At 46.0% G+C, this 27,260-nt stretch overlaps 4 protein-coding genes across 4 annotated transcripts; 1 reads left to right on the top strand and 3 right to left on the bottom strand.

The window, feature by feature from the left end:
* Positions 1-7,840: 7,840 nt before the first annotated feature.
* LOC120704803 (protein BZR1 homolog 3-like) lies at positions 7,841-11,224 on the top strand. The gene is made up of 2 exons (XM_039989328.1): positions 7,841-8,329; positions 9,927-11,224. Exons 1-2 carry the CDS (start codon positions 8,081-8,083, stop codon positions 10,749-10,751), a joined length of 1,074 nt encoding a protein of 357 aa, XP_039845262.1. The 5' UTR covers positions 7,841-8,080; the 3' UTR covers positions 10,752-11,224.
* A 1,152-nt stretch (positions 11,225-12,376) lies between these two features.
* Positions 12,377-15,162, bottom strand: LOC120704804 (LAS seventeen-binding protein 3-like). Its single transcript, XM_039989329.1, has 3 exons — positions 14,069-15,162; positions 13,753-13,977; positions 12,377-12,784 (listed from the first exon to the last, which is right to left on the bottom strand). The coding sequence occupies exons 1-3, from the start codon at positions 14,291-14,293 to the stop codon at positions 12,761-12,763; spliced, it is 474 nt and encodes a 157-aa protein (XP_039845263.1). The 5' UTR covers positions 14,294-15,162; the 3' UTR covers positions 12,377-12,760.
* Positions 15,163-17,102: 1,940 nt separating this feature from the next.
* Positions 17,103-17,963, bottom strand: LOC120704805 (eukaryotic translation initiation factor 1A). The gene has a single exon (XM_039989330.1). The coding sequence runs from the start codon at positions 17,756-17,758 to the stop codon at positions 17,324-17,326; it is 435 nt and encodes a 144-aa protein (XP_039845264.1). The 5' UTR covers positions 17,759-17,963; the 3' UTR covers positions 17,103-17,323.
* A 2,283-nt stretch (positions 17,964-20,246) lies between these two features.
* Positions 20,247-25,159, bottom strand: LOC120704806. The gene is made up of 5 exons (XM_039989331.1): positions 24,828-25,159; positions 23,082-23,945; positions 21,948-22,148; positions 21,663-21,858; positions 20,247-20,652 (listed from the first exon to the last, which is right to left on the bottom strand). Exons 1-5 carry the CDS (start codon positions 24,984-24,986, stop codon positions 20,456-20,458), a joined length of 1,617 nt encoding a protein of 538 aa, XP_039845265.1. The 5' UTR covers positions 24,987-25,159; the 3' UTR covers positions 20,247-20,455.
* Positions 25,160-27,260: the final 2,101 nt, after the last annotated feature.

The following is a 27,260-nucleotide window of genomic DNA, read 5'->3' on the forward strand; positions in this document are numbered from 1 at the left end:
AGTTCGTCGGTGTCCTCGTTGTACTTACGCGGGACATGATTGAGTTCTAGGCCGTCGAACTTGTCTTCGAGGCGGCGCACTGCTTTGCAGTATGCCTCCATCTTTGGGTCGTGGCAGCTAGACTCCTTCATCACTTGGTCGATGACGAGTAGAGAGTCACCGCGCACGTCGAGGCGTTTGACGCCGAGCTCGATGGCGATGTGGGGGCCGCTGAGGAGGGCCTCGTACTCCGCCATATTGTTAGACGCTGGGAAGTGCAAGCGTATCACGTATCGCATGTGGTCTCCGAGGGGTTAGATGAAGAGGAGGCCGGCGCCGGCGCCGGTTTTCATCACCGACCCGTCGAAGTACATGGTCCAACATTCGGCCTGGATTTGTGATGGGGGTAGCTGAATGTCCGTCCACTCAGCCACGAAGTCAGCCAAGATTTGAGACTTGATCACTTTGCGGGGGGCGTAGAAGAGAGTTTCTCCCATCAGCTCCACAGACCATTTGGCAATTCTACCCTCGGCTTCCCTGTTGCGGACTATCTCTCCCAAAGGGAAAGACGAGACCACGGTGACGGGATGGGCCTCGAAGTAGTGGCGCAGCTTGCGCCGAGCCAAAACTACTGCGTAGAGTAACTTCTGAATCTGCGGATAGCGTGTCTTAGTTTCAGACAACACCTCGCTGATGTAGTACACCGGCCGTTGGACGGGCAGAGCATGGCCCTCCTCTTGTCTTTCAACAACGATCACCGCGCTGACCACTTGGGTCGTCGCAGCTATGTACAGATAGAGGGGCTCGCCGTCTGTGGGTGGTGTGAGAATGGGGGCATGAGTGAGCGATGCCTTCAGCCTGTCGAGGGCTTCCTGAGCCTCGGGGGTCCACGTGAAGCGCTCGGCTTTCCTCAGGAGTCGATACAGGGGTAAGCCTTCCTCGCCGAGACGCGAGATGAACCGGCTGAGGGACGCTAGGCATCCCATGATGCTCTGTACCCCCTTTAGGTCTTGGATCGGTCCCATCCGAGTGATGGCCGAGATTTCTCAGGGTTGGGTTCGATGCCCCATTGGGAGACAATGAAGCCCAAGAGCATGCCTCGAGGCACCCCGAACACGCACTTCTCGGGGTTGAGTTTTACCCCTTTGGCCCGTAGGCAACCGAATGTGATCCTGAGATCGGTAACTAGGTCGTCCGCCTTCCTGGATTTTACAACGAGATCGGTAACTAGGTAGATCACATATCCCGCTGGGAGCGGATCCGAGACGCCCATGGGGTATGGGTTGGATCGGCCCGCCATCCCTGGAGATCAAATGGGAACAAGAGAGAAAATGTCACGCAGCAAGCCCCTACCTGGCGCGCCAACTGTCGGTGTCCTGACCCGGGGGTCCGGATCCCAACTAGTAAATGCTGCGTGTTTCCTCGTCCCAGATGTTGATGCAAGAGGCAACACAGTAACGCACGGGTTTATCCTGGTTCCGGCCACGGGGCCGTACGTCCAGCAAGAGGGCGTGCGAGGGCACTGTATTATCTTGCACCCGGAGTGCTTGTAGTCGGGGGTACAAGCGAGGCGAGAGAGGGAGGGAGGCTCCTAAGTCTCTGCTAGAAGAGGAGTTGAGCGTGGCGAGTAGCGATGTTGGGGCTAGAAGCGAGTATGTGCTCTGCGTGCGGTGTAATGCCTAGAGAGCCGACCGACCCCCTTAAGGGAAGCCCGCCTCCTCCTTTTATAGACACAAGGAGGGACGGGTACATGTACAGGGGGTCGCGGAAAGTCGTCGTTTCTCCCCGAGCTGTGGGGATACAACAGTCGAGTACTGTGGGAAGTACACTGTGGGGTATGGCGTCGGGCGTGGCGGTCGTCCTGGGCATTGTCCTTGTCCTCGCGGAGATCGCGCCGGTGTCCTGCCAACCCCAACAGGCGGCGTGGTCGTCGCTGTGGGGTGTACAGTCCTCCAAATGTGGCGTGGTGGCGTTTCGTGGGCCCTGCAGGTCAGGGTCTTGCGTGCTCCAGCAGTACCGGGGCACGTGGCGACCCCGGACCCCCCTGGACAAAGTGCCGGCGTGCGCACTAAGGAGGTCCGAAGGTCGCGTGGAGGTCCCGGACCCCTCGAGGGGCGGAGGTCCGGGCCTCCGGCCGCTAGCGCTGGGCGTCCCTCTTCGAGGCGCTCGTGGCGACACCGGACCCCCTCCCGAGCAGGAGGCGGGCCCGGCGCCATACGCGCGGGTGAGGTGGAGTCCGGACAGCCGGAGTTGGCAGAATAGTGATGGGAACTGAGCCGAGCGCGCTTCGTCCCGCGTCGCAGGTCCCACAGTATTGCCACAGCTCCCGGGATGGCGGAGCAGTGACCGGAGTTGGCGGATGGGACTCCGGTCACAGCCACTGTGGGGAATGGCGGCCTGAAGCCGTCTGTCCTGGGCACTGTGGAGGAGTGGTTGGCACTTGATGCCTCCGTACGACGGGCGGGTGAGGGGCAGGGCCGTTTGTCCCTTACGCCGAAGGGTGGCGTCGAGCGAGGCGGAGATGAGTTGTCTGCTCGAGGGTAGGTCCGCTACCCTCGAGCGAGGCGGAGATGATTTGCCCGCTCGAGGGTAGATTCGCTACCCTCGAGCGAGGCGGAGATGCGGGGCGCAATCTAGGGTCCCGATGGGAGCCCTCGAGCGAGGCGGAGATCGCCCCGCGGGTCCGAGAGGGGTGCAAATGGGCCGCATGCTGGGCTTTTTTGAGTCATTTCCTTTCTTCCAGATTGGAAGGATGTCGTGGGCCTTCGTGGACCCCGTTGCCTAACATATATTTGCGTTTTTTTGGTGACCTTAGTACCCCGATTAGGGTGTCCCTAATTGTGGTACCCGACAAGAGTAAACTACCCCTTTGTTTAAAAACAAAAGCGGAAAAATTCTCACCGTTAGAAAATTGAGACAAAATTACAATTTCAAGTCAAAACAGGGGTAAGAACCAAAGCCTAAAGAAACTCCTTTTCTCTAAAGAAGAATGATCCGCTGCGACTATCGGAAGCTCGGAACGTAGGTTTGAACGAAGCTAATCTCATGATTTTGACCGAGCAAACCAAAAAACAGAGAAAAAGGAATTAATTAAGGAGACGGTGCGCATGCACGCTCAAGTCTGATGGGGAGCATAGATAGACGGATGCAGCCAAATTCCCTCTCGCGAGTCATCTCACGAGTGCTGCCAACAAGATACGGAGATACGGCAGGCAGGCGCGCGCTACAGTCCTGTCTTTCGCCACCATCCGCGAGCCAATTCCCTCAATGCCATTAAAATTTTAGTCAATTTTTTAATTGTCATTGACCCCACATATCATAGACAAAAAAACTCTTAAATATTATTTAGTGGCATTCAAAGAATTAACAAAAATTTCAGTGACATTCAGAAAATTAACTCCCCGTGGTCTGTTCCTGTGACCTCTGGCAGCAGCTCGTGACTGAGCTGCTGCCAGATAAGCCGACGGCAGCAGTCAGCAACAGAAAAAAAAAAAAGGGAGGGAGAGGGAGAGTGGTCACGGTGCGTCAGAGAGAGAGACGACGGCTTGGTTGGGGACCTGGAAATGGGATGATCCCAAGCAAGGGGAAAGAGAGCACTGGACCATCGAGAGCAGGGGCCATGCCCATGCATGAACCTGCTGCTGCTCCGTTCGCCAATTCCATGGCCTGTGATTTTCTTCTCTCTTTTTTTGAAAATAATCACTATATGGCTTGCGTGGGAGAGCGGATTTATGAAAATAAATTTCCCGCTTGGGTGATGGTGGTGATGCGCTGTTGCACGCCAAGTAGGCCCTAGTTAAATGTGGGATGGATGCCGTGTCAGCTGTCAACGAAACGCGGTTCTCGATCGCAGAGAAGATACATTACCAAGCTAAACTCCACGAGGTACAACTATTTTATAGTATGTGTTTTATACTTGTGGGTCTACGATACAAGTTTTTTTTTAAAGTAAGGTCTACAAGGCTTTGACAAATGGACGACGTCTGAGGCTTTGAGCTAGGCGGCGGGTAGGCAAGTAGGAGAGTAGCAGAGATGAGATGAGACCCGCCCGTTTGCAACAGAACAAGAGCTATGGCGTGTGGAAGTGCGGTGTGGCAGTGGATAGCATCTAGAGCTTCCCAACGGGCAACGGGATTACGGAAATAAAGGGGGAACGTCATCCACTGAGCACGTACTACTCTCACGCTCCATCCAAAAGTCAAAGGCCATGCGCGGAGCATCCATCTGCCTGTTGGAGCCGCGGGATTCTTTTGGCAACACAATCCCGGGACGGTAGGGGAAAAAAAAACTTGCACAACAGTACTAGTACCGATGCACCGGACAACACTGCCGGTGCGCGCGACACGCATCATCATCGAGCTGGCCGCAACCGCCCGGATCCACGCACGAAACGCCCGGGAACTCATCGAAACTGGCATAGGCCTCCCCTGCAAAGGCCGGGCCAGCGGACGCCGCCGACGCAGACTGTCACAGCCCTGGAAAAAAAAGAAAAAGAAAATCCCCGCCGGGCCCCACCTGTCAGCCTCCCCTTCCCTCCCTTCTCTCTGTTCCGCTCGGCGCCGCGCGCACGCGTGGCCGGCGTCCATCCTCGCGTTCCGTGCCACGTGCCGGCCATCCTCACGAGCCGTGCCGCCCCTTCACTCCTCCCCTCGCCCTCTCCTTATCCGCGCGCGACCGGCCTCGCTCCACGCCCCAAACCCTAGCCCTTCCCCTCCATTGACGCCGCCGGCCGAGCTCCTCGCCGCCGCGATTCGGCGCCTCGGTGAGCCCCCTCGCCGATTCCGCGCAAGGAGAGCTTCTCCTCCCTCTCCTCCTTTGATTTTGGCCCTCATCCGGCCCCTTCCCCTCCCCTGCAGGGCTGCCGCCGCGCCGGCCCGCCCGCCGCCGCCCCTGCTCGTCGCGCCGCCCCTCTGCCGCCGTCCAACTCGTTGGTGAGCCTCACCGCCGTTCCCTCCACCCCGTGCGCGCCTTCCCTTCCCCCACTCCGGCCCCGCCTCTTCGCGCCGCCGCCGCCGCCGCCGCTGTCGCCGCGCGTGTGCACCCCGGGTCAAGGCCGCCCGGCCTGCTTTGACCTGGCCCGGGGGAGCCCCTGCCCGTCGGGCCCGCCTGCCGGCGCCTGGGCTGGCCCTGCGGGGTACGTCTAGCGTTTTCAAACGAGTTTATTTGTGCTGAAAATTTGCAAAATGTGTAGAAATTCATGTATAGCTCCAAAAATTATGAAACTTATTTTGTTGGATTCCTCTAGCTGAGATCTACTTAGAAAAAATATTTGTTTGCATGTTACCTTACTATAGATTTATCTATAGTTTTATCTTGCAAAAGTGAGTTTAATGCTTATTTATTTGTGCTCTGCTCGAAAAATGTCAAACTAAATTTTTTTAGACTCCTTGTGAGGTTTAGTTTTCATTGGTGCAGCTTGTTCACATGCTTTCTTGCTGTTTATCAAAGTTTTAGTTTGTTTTCCTATACTTTGTCTGAAAATGGGTTAATATAGAACTTTTTTCTGAAAAGTGGTAAAATGGCAAAACCAATTTTGTTAGCCTTGTGTTACTGTCTAGTATCTAAGATAATTTTCTTAGATTTGTTTAGTTCAGTTGCATTCCTTTCCCGATTTATCTTGCTTAGAGTAGCTGAAAATTGATCTATTTATGGTTATTTATAGGGAAATGGTTTTGCTGCAAAACCAATTTTCATGAGTTCTTTGCATTGTTCTCTACATGCTCAAATTGTTTCATGATTTATACTTATTGTTTATTTCGTTTCTTAATTCTTGCATCGCATTCATGCATTTTAGTGACCGAACCGCCGGAGGTCGAACCCGTGGAACCTGCCGAGTCCGTGGAGCCTGAACCCGGAATCCCGTTCGTGGTCGAGTCTGAAGTTAACCCAGGCAAGCAGCTAAGCATGATTCCTTACTCCTATTTAATCTGAGTTAGTTAGTTACATCACTGGGTAATATGGGGTTATATAGTATGTATGTATTGCATTTTGGTATCTACTCTCTTGCATTACCCTTCCTTGAATTGTTATCAATGTCCTTGTCACTTGTTAGTCAGTTAATAACTTAATCTGACTAGATGCTTAGCCCTGCTTAGAATACTTACATTGCTTGCTAGAAAGGAATAGTTTGGAGTATCGCACTTACCTGATTATCCTTGATCGCACTTGAGCATTTGGGGCAAGTGGAGTGCAGTATCGAGATTCGAGCGGAATGTTAGGGCCTAGAGAATGAAGTCACATGGGCATAGTCTGCTTGGATCGATTAAGGACCGAGTGGACGACGTTGGTTTTGAGCACCTTTCCATGCTACCACATATCCAATATAATGGAACGGATGAGCCAATTACCTTCTTTGATTTGATCATTGATGTGCAGTCCTAGATACGTGGCTTCGGGCTATGCAGAGAGGCTTAGTGTGTCCCCAGGTGGACCTATGTGTAGGAAAGTTTAGAGATGTCCCTGGTGGAACGAAGTCTCTACTCGTAATCTATGTGTGAGGTTCAATGATCGAGCCTTGTTGGGAACGGTTGACGTGAGTACCCCCTTGCCCGGCGTGATCGGTTGGGTGAGTCGCATGGTCCTTGCGTCGTGTGGGTAAAGTAGTACACCCTTGCAAGGTTATAATCAATTCGAATTGCCGCGCTCTTGGTTATGAGTAAGCTCTTTATCCCATGAACTCCTCATAGAATTTTGTTTGTGTTGGGAATGGTTCATGTTATAGTTATGATCGGTTATAGATTATATTACTCTCTTAATCAACTAAAAGTGTTTGGGATTGGGCAAGATTAATTAATTCTGATAGGTGATAGTGTAGAAAGCTAATGCTTATGCAATAATTACTTAACCTTAAAGCTTTTACTTGAGCCAATACATGATCCTTGCTTATTTAATCGCGTAAGTCTTGCGGAGTACATTCGTACTCAGGGTGCTTTCTAAAACTAGTTGTAGGTGAGCCGGAAGTGGTGTTCGGCCACTTCTACCCCGCTGATACGAACACGGGGGAAGAGTAGGTCGTGGTGGCTGTAATGATGTTCTTGAGCAAGACGCCATTACTTTAGTAAGTCTTTATCGTAATCGAGCTTCGGGAGAGCATGTAAATGCAATAAACTTTATGTTTCGGTTTAATATGATTTTCGTGAGCCCAAGACTTGTAAGTGAAGCTTGAAACCCACCTATATTGAACTTGTAATATTAAGTCGGGAACTCTGATAATATAAAACTGGTCTTTGTGGATTTTTGGCGATGTATTCGATTGTAAACGGTATGTGCATATGCTGATTCTGGACGTATGTTGGAGCGCATACCGGGACTACTGGATTTGATATTATTTTGGATGAATGACGTGTCGGTTATTCATGTCTCTAGATGTGGGATAACACGTGGCACGCTCTTCGGTAATCACGTGTTAACTCTCATATGTATGATAATGACTGTCGATTCGTTTAAAATAATATTAAATTGGGGGTTCTCACACAGACAAACCAAGCAGAGCAAGCGGCGGGCGCCACCGCAGGAAAGCAGGGGCAGGCAGGCGCCGCAGCACGGCAGCAGCTAGCGTCGTCGTCGTCTCGTGGCGAGCGCGACGCGCGATGCGCGATGCCATGCCGTAGGGCCTTTCGCCCCGCCCCCGCCGCGCCGGGCGGTCCCCGCCCCCGGCCACGCGCCCGGACGGAGCGCCCCCAGGAACCGAGGAGAAACCGGCAGGAAACGCCGAAACGGGCGAGCAAAGCTTGCTTCCACCGGGCTCCGGCGCGGGGGTAAAAACGTCAAACGCCGCGCTGGGTGGTAGAGAGCGAGCCGGTAACTGGTATCACCGTTACTGGCTTGCTTGCTTGCTTACAGCTTCGGCCACCCTCACTCTCTCACTCCCCCAGCTGGGTTTACAATAGGAGGAAGGAGAGGGGCAGCAGCAGGCCAGCAGCAGCGGCTGCGTTCAGACTACTACTTCCTCCTCCTCCGCTCCGGACTCTCCTGCTCCTCCCCCCAATTCCTCCCTGGAAATAATAAACAAAGCGAGCGGGCGGGGGCGAGGCCAGCGGCGGCCGCGAGGAGCAAGCCGCGCTCGGGGGGCCGCCCGGGGGCAGATCCGCGAGATCCGCAGATGACGAGCGGCGCGGGGGCCGGCGGCGGCGGCGGGCTCGGGGGCACCCGGGTCCCGACGTGGAGGGAGCGCGAGAACAACCGCCGCAGGGAGCGCCGCCGCCGCGCGATCGCCGCCAAGATCTTCGCGGGGCTCAGGGCCTACGGCAACTACAACCTCCCCAAGCACTGCGACAACAACGAGGTGCTCAAGGCGCTCTGCAACGAGGCCGGCTGGACCGTCGAGCCGGACGGCACCACCTACCGCAAGGTCACTCCCCCCGTCGTCCTGCTCTTCACCCCTTGCTGCGATCTGAGCACCCCTACACCGTGTTTGCTTGCTTGCTTGTTTCGGCTAGCACGTAGTTTCGCCGGCAGATTCTTGTTCCATTCCGTTGGACTTTTTTTTTTCTTTCTTTTTGCATGGAGGCTCGTGCTGCTCTGTTCTGGGTTTGGGAATGGGGAACGCAATGCAGCGACTTTCGCTGGTCCGATGGATTCATCTTTGGATGCGCCGGCTGTGGTGTTGCACGCCCCTGAATTCTGTTGGGTTCGGACCAGTTTCGCTTGCTTCCAGCTCCGTTCCTTTCTTGGGGATGCATTGCTCTGCTTGGTGCTACTAGGCTGTACTGCTGTCGGGGTCAGGGAAATGGGAGCTGGGTTTGCACCCCAACGGGGAATGCAATGCGGCTTGATTAGTTCGGCGTGCTCTAAAATTAGCATTTCCAAAATTTCTTTTTGTATGTCGAAGGAATACTGCTTCTATTCTGATGCACTGAAGGCAATTTTTGGGAATGGCCTGCTTTGTTTGCCATAACGGTTTTGTAGTTTGTAGTATGGTCAAAATCTTCTAAGAGCTAACCTGAAGTTTTTATTTTTTTTTCTTTCCAATTGCAACATTTCCTTGCTCCCAGAGGAGGCGGTTCGGTTCAGTTTAGGAATCAGTTGGGTTAAAGTTAACGGTGAAGTTATAGGATACCTAGCATGAGCATGACAGACTGCTGCATTTCACATCTGGGTTGATGCTGTAAAAGAAGGGGTTACTGGTTGGCTTCAGAAAAGCACAAAGCATAGTCCAAAATGATTCTCTTGCTAAAATCTTTTTGCCATGTGCAAATGCTGCCATTGCTTTCAGAAACCAAAAGCAGCCATTTTTGCTTTGTTTTCGAGCCTTGTTCCAATTTTGGCAGATAACACGAATCTTGACTTAGCCAGGATAGAAACCTTGAAATTCCCATACCGTGTGTTGGTTGGTTGTTTTTGGTTTATTGAGTTTGCAGTACTTGTATTTACTCATTTGTGTCTGCCTTATTTAGCCCCCCCCCCCCCACCCCACACACACACACAATGGTGCGGTGGGCTTTGCTCTAACAAGTATATTACCTTCACATGCAACCTAATTTTAAGATAGATAGTTTTAGAAGCTTTTGAATTGCTTCTGTCAATTTATTGTTGATAACTGAAAATTTGGAGGTTTGTACTTGATTTACATATAGAAAAATAGGTAAATCTTTGTTTGTAAGCTGTAGCCAAAAAATTTAAATTGCAGAGTACTGCAACTACTTCATCCAAATCTTCTGTATAATTTGTTTGGGCTTTGGACTTGCATCTGTATACATGACCTTTACAAAAGCATGGTGAATAAGCAAGTTGTTGACTTCATTGGCAACTATCATGTTATTATTGTTTAAACTTGGCATGGTTGTGTCTGATTTGTTCTCTTAATTGCTGTTAGAGCCAGCTGCTTCAGGACAATTTCCGTTACTTTCATTTTCTGCTTGGCAACAATTCTTCAGTGCACTTAAAAGTTGTTTTTTAGTGAACAATTGCATGCTTATTGTTAAGTGACGAATTTCTCCATGTTTCAGGGATGTAAACCAACAGCAGCAGAACGTCATGATCCAATTGGAAGGTCTGCATCACCAAGCCCCTGCTCTTCATATCAACCTAGTCCAAGGGCTTCATACAACCCGAGCCCTGCATCCTCCTCCTTTCCAAGCTCCGGATCCTCTTCTCACATCACTCTTGGTGGGAACAACTTCATTGGTGGTGTTGAAGGCAGCTCTCTTATCCCATGGCTGAAGAATCTTTCCTCGAGTTCCTCCATTGCCTCCTCCTCTAAGTTCCCACAGCTTCATCATCTCTACTTCAATGGTGGCTCCATCAGTGCACCAGTAACACCTCCATCCAGCTCCCCAACTCGCACTCCTCGCATCAAGACCGACTGGGAGAACCCAAGTGTTCAGCCACCATGGGCTGTATCAAACTATGCGTCTCTTCCCAACTCCCAACCGCCAAGCCCTGGCCGCCACCAGGTTGCTCCAGACCCAGCATGGCTAGCAGGTTTTCAAATTTCATCTGCTGGTCCTTCATCTCCAACTTACAGCCTTGTGGCACCGAATCCTTTCGGTATTTTCAAGGAGAATATTGCCAGCACCTCAAGGATGTGCACCCCTGGACAGAGCGGAACATGTTCTCCGGTGATGGGTGGTGTGCCAATCCATCATGATGTGAATATGGTGGATGGTGCACCGGATGACTTTGCCTTTGGGAGCAGCAGTAATGGCAACAATGAATCGCCTGGCCTGGTGAAGGCATGGGAGGGGGAACGGATACATGAGGAGTGCGCCTCAGATGAGCATGAGCTGGAGCTCACCCTTGGGAGCTCAAAGACCCGTGCCGATCCCGCCTGATCATGCTGCAGAGATGGTGCCTCTTTTTCGTCTGGGAATTAATTTTCATATTTATTTGGACGGTGCTCCTCTATTTTATGGGTTCGGTGTTTGTAGAAAGAGAGAAGGGATTCAGAGATCGTACCATGGTCCTCTGGAGATGATACCCATCCTCTTTCAGGGATCTGAACTTGTTCTAGCCTAAGCAAATCTTTAACTTATTTATTTCATTTTTTCTTCGTTTCTTTTTTTTTCAATTTCTCAAAAAAATGAAAAGGAAAAAAAATGCAAGGGAACACAGAGTGCTTGCAGGAAACCTTAAGAAAAGTTGAAGAAATGGTGTCATCCTTCAGCAGTAGCTGAGATTCCTGTGGCATTCATGTGCCCTTGTAAATTAGCTCCAGTTGTCCTTGATCTGGCTATTGTCATTGTACTTGTGTCGAAAGTGTGTACATTTTATGGATCGTTCACTGGTTCTGTCGTGCCTTTGCTGATTAATGTGTTTACAACTTTAGTTTAGGTTCCATTTTTTCCGGATATCCTTTTTCCGGATTTTCAGCATCAGCTTAACACATGGTGCTGCCATATTCTACTGTTGCATTGATTTCTTATGGTGTCCAAATTCCAGTGGAGGCATCTATATTGGGTTGGTTTTATCCTTTTCTTCAGAATCAGCCAGTCATGTCAGGTTATTTCACTTGCATTTTTCTTGCACGAGTGTTGTTATTGTTATAGCACTGGTCTCAATTTTAGCTCGAGTGTGACTATAATATTTTCCGGAAGACATTATAGGGTAGAAATTTATATCAGAAAAAAGGAGCAAGATATTTGGACTTGATAATTTCTGGTTTTTTTATTTATTTATTTATTTTCTAATACAGATATTGCCATCTCCTGTGTTGTAATATACGGGGAGATACCTTATGCTCATATAATCCCCATTCTACTTCATGTTAATACATGTTTCTTGTCCAAAAGAAAAGTCCGTCATGTGGTGTGTGTTTCTGTGGTGATCAGCTTGTTCTCAGCATACAAAACCAGAATCTGAATAGCATGGCATCAATGAAGACAGAAGCAGCCGTCCTTGCAGGCTGATCACGAAAAAGTTCACGACTGGGGGCAGCTGAATCTGCACGACGCTAGACTGGTGCTCACGTGCAGCGTACACAAAAAGGCTTCGCTGCGGCCCTAAAATCGGGTCTCACCTCTCCTGAACTGTACTACTACATATTAATGCCATCATTCATACGGATTATTTGGGAAAACACGAGCAGAGCCGCCGGCAGCAGTACGATCCAGGGACTTTGTACGCTGCTGCCAGCTTCAGGTTCTCGCGACAGATGATCTCCGCCCCGTCTCCTCTCACGAAGACACTTTAGGAAGATATTACTTATAAAGTTATTCCCTCCGTTCTAAAATGTAGATCGTTTTGACTTTTCTAGATTCATAGTATTTGCTATGCATCTAGATATAGCGTATGTCTATATACATAGCAAAATATATGAATCTAAAAAAGTCATAACGACCTACATTTTGAAACAGAGGGAGTATAATATAATCAACATGCATCCAAAGGCTTTGCCTATCTGAAAGCAAGATGGTTCCAGCGTAGCAAATGGATTCAGAGTTCACTCTGGCACAGCAGCTGAACAAATGGACTCCCTTTCTTTCCTCACGAAATGCAGCCATATTTACAGCGTTTGCAGAGTGGTTTTGCGGTTCCAGGTACAACTGTTGGATGTGACAATGGCCGGCCAAGTGCGCACTTGCTTCATCACCAGCTAGGAATTAAGGTAAAGAGGGCAAAGCGATTACCCCGAAACAATTCACCAGGTGGTGTATACTGTGTCGCAGAAACTAAAGACAAGTGGCTTCCTTTTTGATCTTATCGTATAATACAGATAAAGCTTTGTATAGAGTGGCAGCAGCAGGTGGCCTGGGCAGCGAGCCAAGAAGGATTTCTGATGCCTTAACTGGGCCGCAATAGAATCGAACATTTACAAAGTCTCGAGTGGATACCACACTTCCATTCAGTGCGCAGCCCACAAAGGCACTTGCCAGAAAAACGAAGAACAAATAGTGACAAAAAGTAAAGCTTTTGCAGTACACCGCTACCAGAGTTTAAACAGATATGTTCATCATTGACATCTGACCTCAACAGTACAAAATTAGCAATCAAAATGAAAACTGGAAACACTGTGCTTCGTCCATCAATAATTAATGAAGCTGTGCACTGTATAGTACTATAATGCTGCAAGAATGAAGATAGCAAATGATGCTCAGTTTTGCTCCACTTAGCACTCACTATGTATGCCTACGCTAACAATGGTTCAACGTTCCTACAGCAACATATGTTGATTCATTAGATTATCTAGTTGTCCTCCGTCGAGGCAGCTATCTGTGGCATCAGACTACCTTTATTCAACTGCCTGGAAGTTGAAGCTCTTCAGAATCTGTTTTTAGCTGCCATAAGCAATCCAATTGGCCACCATGGTGATCACATGGCTAAAGGTCTATGGACCACATTTTTTCCAGAAATAAAAATCTAGGTCTACACTATGCATGATTATAGAAAAGTGGACTCTTCAGGAATGTTAGAAATATGTGCTTCAAGAACAGTCGCAAATTACTTTCCACAAAAGAACTTAATGGCTGAATTCCCATTATAATCTTCAAATTCTGTTGAACTGAAGAGAACATGGAAGTATAGTGTCTGGTTGTTTGTCAGAAACATGCCGCTTGGACAAAAACTCACTAGTAAACAGATAGAACTGGATTAAAAAATTGACAAAAATAGTGCAAGGGAGTTTACAACCAAGAAACGAGATTAATGCGAGTCAGTCAAGGAACTGTCAGCTTGTCACTAACGACAAAACCAGCTGTAATCTATAAGCTTTGTCCTGTCTATTTTTTTTTTAAAATTACTGACTGGTGACCAGTATCAGGAACATTAGGAGTACTTTCCCTACAGCAATGTGGCCAAGTTGCAAAAGTTAAAAGAGGAAAATTCGTTAAATCATACCTTTGCTACAACTATACCCTCGCAGGGTTTTTTTTTTTTACTATATGTGTAACATGCAGCATAACCACCATCACCAGCACGGAAATCAGCCTCTGCCGCTCGTCCAAGATGACCGGCAGAAGCACTAATACCAGCCCCAATTGACATATGTGCATTTCCACTGAAAGTTTTGATGGCATCTGTGTTCCTAAGAACAATAATGTAGTCAGCTAACTCGCCTCCAGCCTGAAAGGTACAAAATACAGACAAATGTTTCCAGTGTTAAGAAGGCATTAGTTATAATAAAAACTCAACTTTACTTGGTGAAACAGATCACCTGAACTCCATATCCAAGACCGCAAGTAGAGATGGCAGAAGGAGGGGACCAAGAACCATCAGCTCTGCGAGCAACCACTAGTCCAGTACCAATTTTGTATGTAAGCATCATTCCAACCTTTACCTCAGTGATTATTGCAAGCCCTTTTGCTTCTCTGAGAATTGAATCAGGGATTGACTTCTCAGCTTTAAGATCTCCTACCTGAATACAGCAAGCAAAGACCATTTCATGATTACATCCATATTAACTGCAAAATGAACAAGCAGCATGCCAGCCAAATAAAAAGACAAAAAGAGAGTAAACTTTACTGAGGTCCTGAGATTCTGAGAAGCATATGACTAGCTTATAAATGGAATCAGCAAAAGAGTAAATACAAGATTGGAATATCTATGCAGTGCTTTAGCCATGCATCACTACAGCAGTAGTGTATTATAAAGGGGAAATGCGGATTTGAATGGTCTAATCATGGTGTTGACAAATGCTAAAAACAATAAGTTCATTTCTGGGGCGGTTTCCAAGATAATACATGGTTAGATCACTTACTTGTGTCCTAAGTTGGAGCAAATCTAAAGATAACTGCACAACAATAATGCTTGACATTTGAAGCAATCAAGACATTGTGAAAACTAGGATAAACGTTCCTGGTAACAACTAGCCACAAATATACAAGGTTTCTTGAGAAGCTAGGCAGTAGGCACTGTGCTACAAGTTTGTAGAGAAAAATGTTTTGCCAAAATACTTGGGAAGCATGAATGCCACAATCAAATTTCCATTTCATGTAAAACATGAATGCCACAATCTAAAGATTTTAGATACAACTGTTGAAATTGATTATCTTGGAACAAAAAAATCATACAGGACCAGGGTTTTTCTTTTTTGTATATGGTAGAGTTGCAAACTATTTATAGAAGTTTCAGCTAGTCTGGAGATTTGGGACTGTCTATAAGATTTATTAACTGACAGCTAATGAATGGCATAGCATTGATACATACTGGTTGAGCAGAAAATGTGTCTGAAGAATCAAAGGCACAAGAACAAATGGTTTCTAGGGAAAACAATGAAATAATGAAGAACATCAGAGACAAAAGTGTATGACATACAATAGCCGTAGATGGAATTTGCAGCTTTGTAGATCTCATACTCCATTTTGACCGCCCATGGGATGTTTATCCATGACCTCAAGGTGCTCAGGTCTGTCAAGTCTTGTGTTGGAAGTTGACAAGCACGACTGAACCGATTCATTATATAAGGCTGGATACACTCAAGCCGCACTCCACAAACATCACATACCCTTCGAGGATCTGAAGTCATGAATTTCGGGGGCATCAAGCTTCTACACTTTGAACAGCCACCACAAAATATTCCACCACAAAATCGGCAGTGATGCCGAGTGCAAATTATTGGATGAAAACGTGCTCCACAAAGCATGCAAGAAGGGGCAGCACTATCAGGCAACCACTTTGATGGTTCAGTCCACCACAATATCAGAACCAACACTGATATCTTCAAGTGTTTGAGGCTTATCCTTCAAAGCCTCCTCAAGGAAAAAAATCTGAAACCATAGACATGCCATGCTTCCCAAGATCAAATGATGCAATAGATATTATTTTATCTTTTCCTGCAATGATCATCTCAGAAAGCACATCCCACATTGTCATCTCCAAATTTTCTTCATCAATATCCCACTGATATTCATCTTCTGGGAAGCATTCACTATTATAACCGAACCACTTTTGCCACTCCTCATGATCATGTTTTGTCATTGGTGGAACAGAAGCAGGCACCCATATGCCTGTTTGCTCACAAAGTGAGAAACTATCATAGATGCTTTCTCTAGATTCCTTCGAGGTTGTCATCTCATCTATGGGATCCCCCGAATATTGGGTAGCCGTTGTTAAACCAGGTTGAATACTTTATGAAATGAGCGGAGTATCCGAAACTCGCAAGCATTGACAACATCAAGGCTTCCTTCCTTGAAATTTCTTTAAGGATGATCCTTTGCTCCTGGCTCAAATATGTGGGGGGCCTGGTTTTTGCAAGAAACCATACCCATAAATAATCTGGGTGACAATATACATACATACAGATAGCTTTCTGGAGGAATAATTATAACACAATCTATGCAAACTTAGCATCGCTCTATCATTGGATACGAAAATTTTGAAGTGTGCATACTGCATCACAAGATAAATCTTCACTCTGAACTTCTTATTAATGAAAATATAGAATGAGTTTCACACAAACTAAATGACAAAGGGGCACTTTCGGAAGATATAAGAAAGTACGGAGCAAGTCCAGACACTGATCATGGGTTAGGACATAGGAATGCATTCATAAGAACATACATCCCATGCTTCTAAACATACATCACCTGCAATATATTTTGAATTGTAGATTTACATAGCTTAGCCTTGCAATATGGATCATTTCAAACTGAAAAGTTATGTTTCCAGTTGTTAATAATGATGTAGAAATTAGAGAAAATAAAAGTAGGGCACTCACAGGTTGTCCAAGGCAAGCAAAGGCGATTCCACCACACGTGGCAGACACGATAACAACAAGGTCTGATATCAACCTACAATAATATTATAATATACATTTAACAATCAAGTTTACATGAAGGAAAGATTTTTCATTAATCGCCTCAAATGCTGAACACTTAGTAGCATACCTAAGGTCCAACTGCTGCACAGGGTATTTTGACTTTAGATTTGATATGATAAAAATATTATCCTGGAGTGAAGATTGGAGCAACACATAACTATTAGTAAACAAACGATAACAATATAACATCATGTCCTCAGCTCTGTGCCTGCATGTATGGTGCATATGCAGTAAACTGGCAGAAAATAAAAAACAGTTTATGAACTATGTTGTGAATCCGTTTCCTATTCATTCATGGAGCAGATGGAACTGGAATTAAGCCTACAAATTGCTCAGGAAGCCCTCACACAGCCCCCAAATTATTATAGACCGCAACCAGAGTTGCAGCCAATCAGCCAAATCAACAAATCTGACAACACAATCGAGAACAATAATAGCAGCACCAAAATAGAACTTGTTGTAATAACAGCATGTACCAGATTGGAACGATATTAATCCGCGATTATTTAACCACATCTCGTTGCATCACCAGATTATGCTGGCAAAAGTGCAAATCCATAACAGCCAGCCTAAACCATATCACCACATGCCACTAGAACACATAACAATATGTCGCATACAAGAAAGTAACCGCGAGGAGAAACAAGAATCTTAGATCTTGTCGATGTCCTCGTCCTCGAACTGGATGTAGTCGCTGCCCTCCTCGCCGTCCTCGGGCCCGTCGACGTCGACTCCCTCGTTGAGCCTGAGCGTCTCGGGGAGCTCGCCGTAGGCCTTGAGCAGGCGGGCCTCGTCGTTCATGTACTTGAGGATGACGTCGGCCTTGTCGTCCTGATAGTCGCGGAGGCCGACGAGGACGATGTCGCCCGCCGCGATCCAGACCTTCTTGTGCATCTTGCCCCGGATGTGGCAGAGGCGGCGCGTGCCGTCGACGCAGATGGCCTCGCAGCGGCCGTTGCCGAGCATGCGGGTCACCTGCGCGTACTCCTGCCCGTCCTCCTTGAAGACGAGCTCGCGCTTGTCGTCGTCCGCCTCGTTCTTACCCCGCTTCCGGTTCTTGCCTCCCTTACCCTTGTTCTTCGGCATCTTGGCGGTGGTGGAGGAGGTCGGCGAGACGAAACCCTAGGCGAGCGAGATCGAGGTGGGGAAAGGGGGCTGTGTGGCTTGCCAGTGGGTGGCGGCGCTGCGGGCTTGCGGCGGCAGGCGGGTGGCGGAGGCGGGCCGCGAGGAGGTGGCGGCGAGAGGCGGGGGTCTGGGGGCGGCGTCTGGGGATGGGCGGGTTGGGGCTGGAGCTGGACGGGCGGGGGGAGGTCGGCTATATAGTTAGGGTTTGCAGACTATTGGGCCGGGCTGCATCTCCTATTGGGCCTCTTAGGCTCTGACGCAATCGGTTTATTTCGGGTTTTTCGGTTACCCGAGGACTAGAACCGAACTGACCCAGTTTAATTCGGTTACTAAGAACCCGGAACCGAACTGATGACCGAATTTTTCGGTTTCGGGTATTTCGGTTCGGTTTTTGGGTATTTTAGTTTGGTTTAATATGCCCACACTAACTGTTTGGTGGGTGCGGTGGCAAGTCTATAGCTGAGAAGCGAGGGGAAGAGGGAGAGGAGGGGGTCTGAGTGCTGTTGGATCTAGGGTTGGAGGTGGCTGGGATCGAGAGAGCCTCTGGATGAGCGGGGGAACTGATGGACACATAGAGTCGTGGCAAAGAAAAATAGTTTGTGTTCCATACGAAATTATCCTTCAAATTTTGTGTGGCCTTCCAATTACACGCACGATGACACCTCGAGTTAAAAGAGAAAAAAATTCCAATTACACGCACGAGGACACCTCGAGTTAAAAGAGAGAAAAAATCTACTTTACCTCTCTCAACTATTACGAAAGTCTAATTTTTTCACACAGCTATAAAATCAGGTATCTAGTCTCCTCCAAATATTAAAACCATTTATTTTACCTCCTAGGGAGTTTCACAGGTGGTTTTTGCATTTTTTTAGATTTTTCTTTCTTATTCCTTTTTCACTCAATTGAGGTAGCAAATGTGGATAAAAAATCATAAAAATTGGCATAGTGGTAGAGGAGATCACAGAGAACCCAATTTCACAATTTTTTTGAAGTTGAAACTAAACAAGTTTGAAATTTGAATTTAAAAAAAAATAAAGAAAGATTTCAAACTTCATTGAATTTTAAAAGCATCAAGATGAGCTCCATTTTTAGAAAATTTGAACTGTGTGATACATATTAGAGGTGCATCATTAGAAAAAAAATTCTGTATAGCAAATTTTTTTAAGTTTCTTAAGAAGGGTTAAATCTGAGCCAAATTTGATCATTTTTTATTTAGATTCATAGAATTTAAAATCTATTTAAGAATTTGCATATTTATATTATGTGAAAATAAATCGAGAAGGTATAAAAAAATCTTTGAAAACAAATGGGAGGTAAAACTAGAGTTGGGGGAGAAAAGCGAGAAGGTATAAAAAAATCTTTGAAAAAATAATGTAAAATCATTGAGGGAGGTAAAACAAACGGTTTTGATAGTTGGGGGACACTCTATACCGGTTTTATAGTTGAGGGATGAAAATTAAATTTTTGCGGTAGTTGAGTGAGTGAAAGTAGACTTTTCCCTTAAAAGAACCGAGAGTCTGAAGCCATGTAATTGCAGTCCTTGTGCATGCTCGGGGCACAGAGTGTGACCGACTCTGGAGAAGCATTAAAATTGAGGAAATATTGAAGACCTCGGTCAATATTGACTAGGCAAAAACTAACAGAACATGTAGATTATAATATGTATATTAATGAATAAATTCATATGAACTTATATCTAGGAATGCACGACTATATTACTAATAACAAAAATATGAGAATGTGGGCATGACCTATAAATCTTTATATCCTAATTCAATAATTTACAAGCTCTTGATAAGAGTCCAGTTCTCAGAAATTTTTATCCTTTCCTCTTGGACCCTCGGATTTTAGAAACATTATTTTTCTGCTGGGTGCCAACAATATTTTTCTATCACACCAAACCAGCACCAGTCACCAGCAGTAATTTTTTCTCACAACAAATCAGCACTGGCCACCAGCCGCAGCAAACAAAACAGAATGTGCAAAACCAGAATCTGAATAGCATGGCATCAATGAAGATAAAAGCAGCCGTCCTCGCAGGCTGTCCATCACGAAAAATTCACGACTGAGGGGTCAGCTGAATCTTCCCGACACTGGACTGGTGCTCATGTGCAGCGTACACAAAAAGGCTTCGCTACGGCCATAACATCGGGTCTCACGAACTGTACTACTACATATTAATGCCATCGTTCATACGGATTATTTGGAAAAACACGAGCAGGGCCGCCGGCAGCAATACGATCCATGGCCTTTGCACGCCGCTGCCAGCTTCAGGTTCTCGCGACAGATGGTCCCCGCCCCGTCTCCTCTCACGAATACACTTTAGCAGGACTCGAGGAAGATATTACTTATAATATAATCAAAACATGCATCCAAAGGCCTTGCTTATCTGAAAGCAAGATGGGTCCAGCGTAGCATATGGATTCAGAGTTCACTTTGGCACACCAGCTGAACAAATGGGCTCCCTTTCTTTCCTCACGAAATGCAGCCATATTTACAGCATTTACAGTGGTTTTGCGGTTCCAGATACATCTGTTGGATGCGACAATGGCCGGCCAAGTGCGCACTTGCTTCATCACCAGCTAGGAATTAAGGTAAAGAGGGCAAAGCGATTACCCCGAAACAATTCACCAGGTGGTGTATACTGTGTCGCAGAAACTAAAGACAAGTGGTTTCCTTTTTGATCTTATCGTATAATATGGATAAAGCTTTGTATAGAGTGGCAGCAGCAGGTGGCCTGGGCAGCGAGCCAAGAAGGATTTCTGATGCCTTAACTGGGCCGCCATAGAATCGAGCATTTACCGAGTCTCGAGTGGATACCACACTTCCATTCAGTGCGCAGCCCACAAAGGCACCTGAAAGAAAAACGAAGAACAAATAGTGACAAAAAGCAGAGCTTTTGCAGTACAACGCTACCAGAGTTTAAACAGATATGTTCATCATTGACATCTGGCCTCAACAGTACAAACTTAGCAATCAAAATGAAACATGGAAACACTGTGCTTCGTCCATCAATAGTTAATGAAGCTGTGTGCACTGTATAATACTATAATGCTGCAAGAATGAAGATAGCAAATGATGCTCAGTTTTGCTCCACTGTAGCACTCACTATGTATGCCTACGCTAACAATGGTTCAACATTCCTACAGCAACATATGTTGATTCATTAGATTATCTAAGTGTCCTCCATCGAGGCAGCTATTTGTGACATCAGACTACCTTTGAAGCTCTGCAGAATCTGTTTTCAGCTGCCATAAGTAATCCAATGTGGACACCATGGTGACCACATGGCTAAAGGTCTATGGACCACAATTTTTCCAGAAATACAAATCTCGGTCTACACTATGCATGATTATAGAAAAGTGGACTCTTCAGGAATGTTAGAAATATGTGCTTCAAGAACAGTCGCAAACTACTTTGCACAAAAGAATAAATTAATGGCTGAATTCCCATTGTAATATTCAAATTCTGTTAAACTGAAGAGAACCAGGAAGTATAGTGTCTGATTGTTTGTCAGAAACATGCTGGTTGGACAAAAACTCACCAGTAAACAGACAGAACTGGTTGAAAAAGTTGAAAAAAAAATAGTGCAATTAGTAATTCTTAACTTATATTTTATGGCATATTTTTAAATCCACTGTGATATAAAGAGTTTACAATCAAGAAATATGAGATTAATGCGAGTCAGTCAAGGAACTATCAGCTTGTCACTAACGACAAAACCAGTTGTAATCTATAAGCTTTGTCCTGTCTTTTTTTTTAATTGCTCACTGGTGACCAGTATCAAGGAACAATAGGAGTACTTTCCCTACAGCAATGTGGTCAAATTGCAAAAGTTAAAAGAGGAAAATTCGTTGAATCATACCTTTGCTACAACTATATGTGTAACATGCAGCATAACCACCATCACCAGCACGGAAATCAGCCTCTGCCGCTCGTCCAAGATGACCAGCAGAAGCACTAATACCAGCCCCAATTGACATATGTGCATTTCCACTGAAAGTTTTGATGGCATCTGTGTTCCTAAGAACAATAATGTAGTCAGCTAACTCGCCTCCAGCCTGAGGTACAAAATACACACAAATGTTTCCAGTGTTAAGAAATCCTTAGTTATAATAAAAACAAAACTTTACTTGGTGAAACAGATCACCTGAATTCCATATCCAAGACCGCAAGTAGAGATGGCAGAAGGAGGGGACCAAGAACCATCAGCTCTGCGAGCAACCACTAGTCCAGTACCAATTTTGTATGTAAGCATCATTCCCACCTTTACCTCAGTGATTATTGCAAGCCCTTTTGCTTCTCTGAGAATTGAATCAGGGATTGACTTCTCAGCTTTAAGATCTCCTACCTGAATACAGCAAGCAAAGACCATTTCATGATTACATCCATATAAACTGCAAAACGAACACGCAGCATGCATCCAAAAAAAAAGAGTAAACTTAACTGAGGTTCTGAGATTCTGAGAAGCATATGACTAGCTTATAAATGGAATCAGCAAAAGAGTAAATACAAGACTGGAATATCTATGCAGTGCTTCAGCCATGCATCACTACAGCAGTAGTGTATTATAAAGGGGATATGTGGATTTGAATGGTCTAATCATGGTGTTGACAAATGCTGAAAAACAATAAGATAAGTTCACTTCTGGGGCAGTTTCCAAGATATATTAACTGCTGAACTTATGTATCTCTACTTGCGGTCTTAGATCAATTACTTGTGTCCTAAGGTGGAGCAAAGCTTATGTATGTCTAAAGATAACTGCTGAACAATAATGTTTGACATTTGAAGCAATCAAGACATTGTGAAAACTAGGATAAACGTTCATTGGTAATAACTGCCCACAAATATACAAGGTGCCTTGAGAAGCTAGGCGGTAGGCACTGTGCTACAAGTTTGTAGAGAAAAATGTTCTGCCAAATACTTGGGAAGCATGAATGCCACAATCCAAATTCCCATTTCGTGAAAAACATGAATGCCATAATCTACAGAATTTGGATACAACTGTTGAAATTGATTATCTTGGAACAAAATTCATACATGACCAGATTTTTTTTTAATGGAAGAGTTGCAAATTATTTATAGAAGTTTCAGCTAGGCTAGAGATTTGGGACTGTCTATAAAATTTATTAACTGATAGCTAACGAATGCGCATAGCATTGGATAACCACTGCTTGAGCAGAAAATGTGTTTGAAGAATCAAAGGCACATGAACAAATGGTTTCTAGGGAAGAACAATGAAATAATTAAGAACATCAGAGACAAAAGTGTATGATATGAATACCTTACAATAGCCGTAGATGGAATTTGCAGCTTTGTAGATCTCATACTCCAATTTGATTGCCCATGGGATGTTTATCCATGACCTCAAGGTGCTCAGGTCTGTCAAGTCTTGAGTTGGAAGTTGACAAGCACGACTGAATTGATTCATTAAATAAGGCTGGATACACTCAAGACGCACTCCACAAACATCACATACCCTTTGAGGATCTGAATTCATGAATTTCGGGGGCATCAAGCTTCTACCCTTTGAACAGCCACCACAAAATATCCCACCACAAAATCGGCAGTGATGCCGAGTGCAAATTATTGGATGAAAACGTGCTCCACAAAGCATGCAAGAAGGGGCAGCACTATCAGGCAACCACTTTGTTGGTTCTGTCTCAAGGAGAGCATGTTCAGAACCAGCACTGATATCTTCTAGTGTTTGAGCCTTATCTTTCAAAGCCTCCTCAAGGAAAAAATCTGAAACCATCGACATGCCATACCTCCCAAGATCAAATGACGCAATAGATAATATTTTATCTTTTCCTGCAATGATCATCTCAGAAAGTACATCCCACATTGTCATCTCCAAATTTTCTTCATCAATATCCCACTGATATTCTTCTTCTGGGAAGCATCCACTATTATAACCGAACCCCTTTTGCCACTCCTCATGATCATGTTTTGTCATTGGTGGAACAGAAGCAGGCACCCATATGCCTGTTTGCTCACAAAGTGAGAAACTAGCATATATGTTTTCTCTAGATTCCTTCGAGGTTGTCATCTCATCTCTGAACTCACAAGCATTGACAACATCAAGGCTTCCTTCCTTGAAATTTCTTGAAGTATGATCCTTTGCTTCTGGCTCAAATATGTGGGGGCCCTGGTTTTTGCAAGAAACCATACCCATAAATAATCTGGGTGACAATACATACATACAGATAGCTTTCTGGAGGCATAATTAAAATACACAATCTATGCCAACTGAGCATCATTCTATCATCGGTACGGAAATTTTGAAGTGTGCATAAGGACAGACCCAGTGCTGGTAGCTCCCACGTGAGTGGGGTCTGGGGAAGGAATAACCGAGGCAAGCCTTTCCCCTGCATGCAGAGAGGCTGACTATGGAAATTTTGAAGTGTGCATACTGCATCATAAAATATTTTTTGATTCCTAAATCCTCACTCTGATTAATGAAAACATAGATTGAGTTTCACACAAACTAAATGAGGAAGGGGCACGTTTGGAATATATAAGAAAGTGCGGAGCAAGTCCAGACACTGATCATGGCTTAGGACATAGGAATGAATTCATGAGAACATACATCCCATGCTTCTAAACATAGGGAAAAGTCCTATACACCCAAAGTATTGAACACTGATGAAAACAGTAAATAAAAACTAGGCATTTTGGCAAACATGCACTTTGTGTATCAATCCTACAGTAACACTCAAATCTAGAGCCAAGGCAAATGGCAACCTGCACCTGCGTTACAATACGTTTTCAAGCAGAAGCCCAAAAGCACCCACTTTTTCCACCACGAACCAGCAACAGAGCACAAGAACAGCGTTGCACAAATTTAACGAGCAGAAGCCCAAAAGCTCCCACCTTTTCCACCACGAGGACCAATGCTATCGCCAAAGTAATCATAGCCGCACTTCACCAATCTAGGAAGAAATCATATCGCAGTCACAGCTATTCCAATCTACCGGCAAGCGAATTCAGACCCAGCATCAGATGAATCGAACTGGGAGTGGTCGATTACCGCTTCAGGGGCGGGCGACGCGTCGGGCTCCTCGTCCCACATCACCGGCCGGTCGGAAGCCCTAGCCTTCTCCTCGCCGCCGCCGCCCCCGGCAGGCACCTGCGGGGGCTCCAAGTCGTACGGCTCGATGGGAGGGTAGAGGAGAGCAGTTTCCGCCATGTCAGAAGTGCTCGGCGGCTCCAATTCCGGCCGATCGGATCGCGTGGGGGAAGTTCGGGAGGATTGGCAATCGGGACTTGCTTCCGAAAATTGGAATACTGTTTCGTGAAGAAGGGGGTGAGGATGATGGAGGTCCAAGCCGGGGAGGAGAGGGAGACGGGAGGAACAAGTTAAAATTTCGTGATAGATTATAGATTATGGACTAGTTATTATTATGCGGCAACCAGTAAACTATGTGACATATACTTCAGTAATTTTTTTTCCTTTTGGGGTTAGAAAGAATCAATTTAACAGCCATCACCACCCCCACACAGTTTTCTTTTATTGTTTCCTTAGGTTTAAGAGAAAATTCCATATTCAACAATGAGAAAATAGAATCTTCTATAACTGAAAAATAGTTAATTTTTATTATATTTATAATGTTTATGTTATTTAGACGATTAGCTTGTATGAACAGTAACATGTAAATTCTTTCACCTTTTTCTTAACAACGACCTCCCAATCACCTATTCATCCATCCTAAAATATAAGTCATTTTGTTTTGTTCTAAAAATAAGCATTGGGCAGATTTGTGATAGAATGTGGTTAGTTTATTCAAAATATGTCGATAGAGTGTATTGTTTTTGTTGTAAACTTTTTAATTCTGAGGACTGCTAGAGTTTATTGGGGGATGATTGGTTTAAAGATTGGAGGCACATCAACTAAAGGCTAAAAGAACATAAAGCAACCTAAAGTTGGTAAAATTTTCGAGCCGAGATTGTGCCACGTCACTCACCTTTCTCAGCCATCCGATCGAGCGCGCAGACGGCTCAGATTGTGCAAGTTCTGGTTATTTTGCAAGGATGCCATCAAACTTTAGCTAAATCAACCCCGAGTCCGACCACCTCTCTTCATATAATTTTACAAAAAAAACCTCAACTTTTTTTAAAATCAACCTTCATTCCATCCTTCCCAATCCCTCCCTTCCTCTCCTCCTCATATCCATGCCAAGCGACTCGATGCGGCGGCCACTGCGCCGCCAGGGGTCGGTCGCCCCCCTCCACCCTCTCGCGCGCGCGTCCGGTGGCCCAGGTGCTCCAGCTTGCGCAACGCAGCTGCCGCCGAGGTCGAGGAGAGGCCGAGCTCCGCAAGGCAGCACAGCACGGCTCGTCGGCTTCTTTATCGTCTAGACCGCAACCTTCAAGAGATCGGGACAGCTGGGCAATCCACCATGGCGCGACGGCGCAGTGGCAGGTGGCGTAGCGAGCTTGCGTGGCCGTCCGCGCGAGAGCCGGTGGGGCGCAATCTACAAACCTCGAGCAACGGGCAACCGGCGACACACAGCCACTGGCGCTGGCCCTGCCGACACGGTAATCGACCACCTCGCCCTTGTCCGTGCGCAGCCGTCTGCGGGGTCGCAGGCCATGCGACGTCGGAATAGGCAGAGATGACATCAAGGCACCTAAATCGGCGAGAGGGAAGGGAACCTATTCGCCGGCGACTATCCTCGCCGTCCCGTGCCGAACTTGCAGATTCTAGCGGCGGCAGCACCGGATGGAGCAACGCTTCTCTCTGGTATAGGCGACAAGGCAAGCGCCTGAGATTCTGCAGTGGTGCTCCGCTATGCGTCCTAACTCAGGGTGTGTTTAGTTGATGAAAAAGTCTGGGTTTTGGTACTGTAGCATATTTCGTTGTTACTTGACAAATAATGTCCAATCATAAACTAATTAGACTTAAAAGATTCATATCGTGCTAATCAGTTAGACCATATAATTAGTTATTTTTTCAACTATATTTAATACTCTATATATGTGTCAAAAGATGTGACGAGTACTGTAGGAAATTTTTTTGAGGCCGCTCTTGCTATTATCCGTCATCGCCGCTAGCACTGTCCACTGGTGGTGTTGATACGCTCATAACGTGTTCGAAGCAGTAGTCTGTGATTATGCTGCCTACTACTCTTGTTCGACGTCTTTGCCACCATGCACTCTGTGACGGAACCGCCAAATTAAAATGCTAAATTAAGGGTAATGACCATTATTTGAACACATCCGGCGCATTAGCTTAATAGTTTAATTTGACGGCCCTTTCTCAACCCAGGGCCCGATCGAAACAACACCAGTAGTCTCACGCGAAGGTGAGCGCAGATGATACAAACACGACAATACATGAAAATACGAAAAGCACTGCATATATTTTACAGCGAGTTTACAAATCAAGTTCAAACATATATACAAATAATATACAAGTTTTTAACAGTAGTTGAAAACAAGGTTCGAATAAAAGAAGGCGTAC

This window comes from Panicum virgatum, chromosome 4K (genome assembly GCF_016808335.1).
Source record: "Panicum virgatum strain AP13 chromosome 4K, P.virgatum_v5, whole genome shotgun sequence".
In the NCBI taxonomy this organism is placed as follows: Eukaryota; Viridiplantae; Streptophyta; class Magnoliopsida; order Poales; family Poaceae; genus Panicum; species Panicum virgatum.

Bases quoted from the DNA above. Each gene is read 5' to 3' on its own strand.
- LOC120704803 (XM_039989328.1), top strand. From the start codon at position 8,081: ATGACGAGCGGCGCGGGGGCCGGCGGCGGCGGCGGGCTCGGGGGCACC. The intron at 8,330-9,926 runs GTCACTCCCCCC...TCCATGTTTCAG, and splicing joins ACGGCACCACCTACCGCAAG to GGATGTAAACCAACAGCAGC.
- LOC120704804 (XM_039989329.1), bottom strand. From the start codon at position 14,293: ATGGTCTTTGCTTGCTGTATTCAGGTAGGAGATCTTAAAGCTGAGAAG. The intron at 13,978-14,068 runs GTGATCTGTTTC...TGTACCTTTCAG, and splicing joins GTCTTGGATATGGAGTTCAG to GCTGGAGGCGAGTTAGCTGA. The intron at 12,785-13,752 runs GTATGATTTAAC...TTTTTCTGGCAA, and splicing joins AGGGTATAGTTGTAGCAAAG to GTGCCTTTGTGGGCTGCGCA.
- LOC120704805 (XM_039989330.1), bottom strand. From the start codon at position 17,758: ATGCCGAAGAACAAGGGTAAGGGAGGCAAGAACCGGAAGCGGGGTAAG.
- LOC120704806 (XM_039989331.1), bottom strand. From the start codon at position 24,986: ATGGCGGAAACTGCTCTCCTCTACCCTCCCATCGAGCCGTACGACTTG. The intron at 22,149-23,081 runs GTATTCATATCA...TGCTGTATTCAG, and splicing joins CCATCTACGGCTATTGTAAG to GTAGGAGATCTTAAAGCTGA. The intron at 20,653-21,662 runs GTATGATTCAAC...TTTTTCTTTCAG, and splicing joins CACATATAGTTGTAGCAAAG to GTGCCTTTGTGGGCTGCGCA.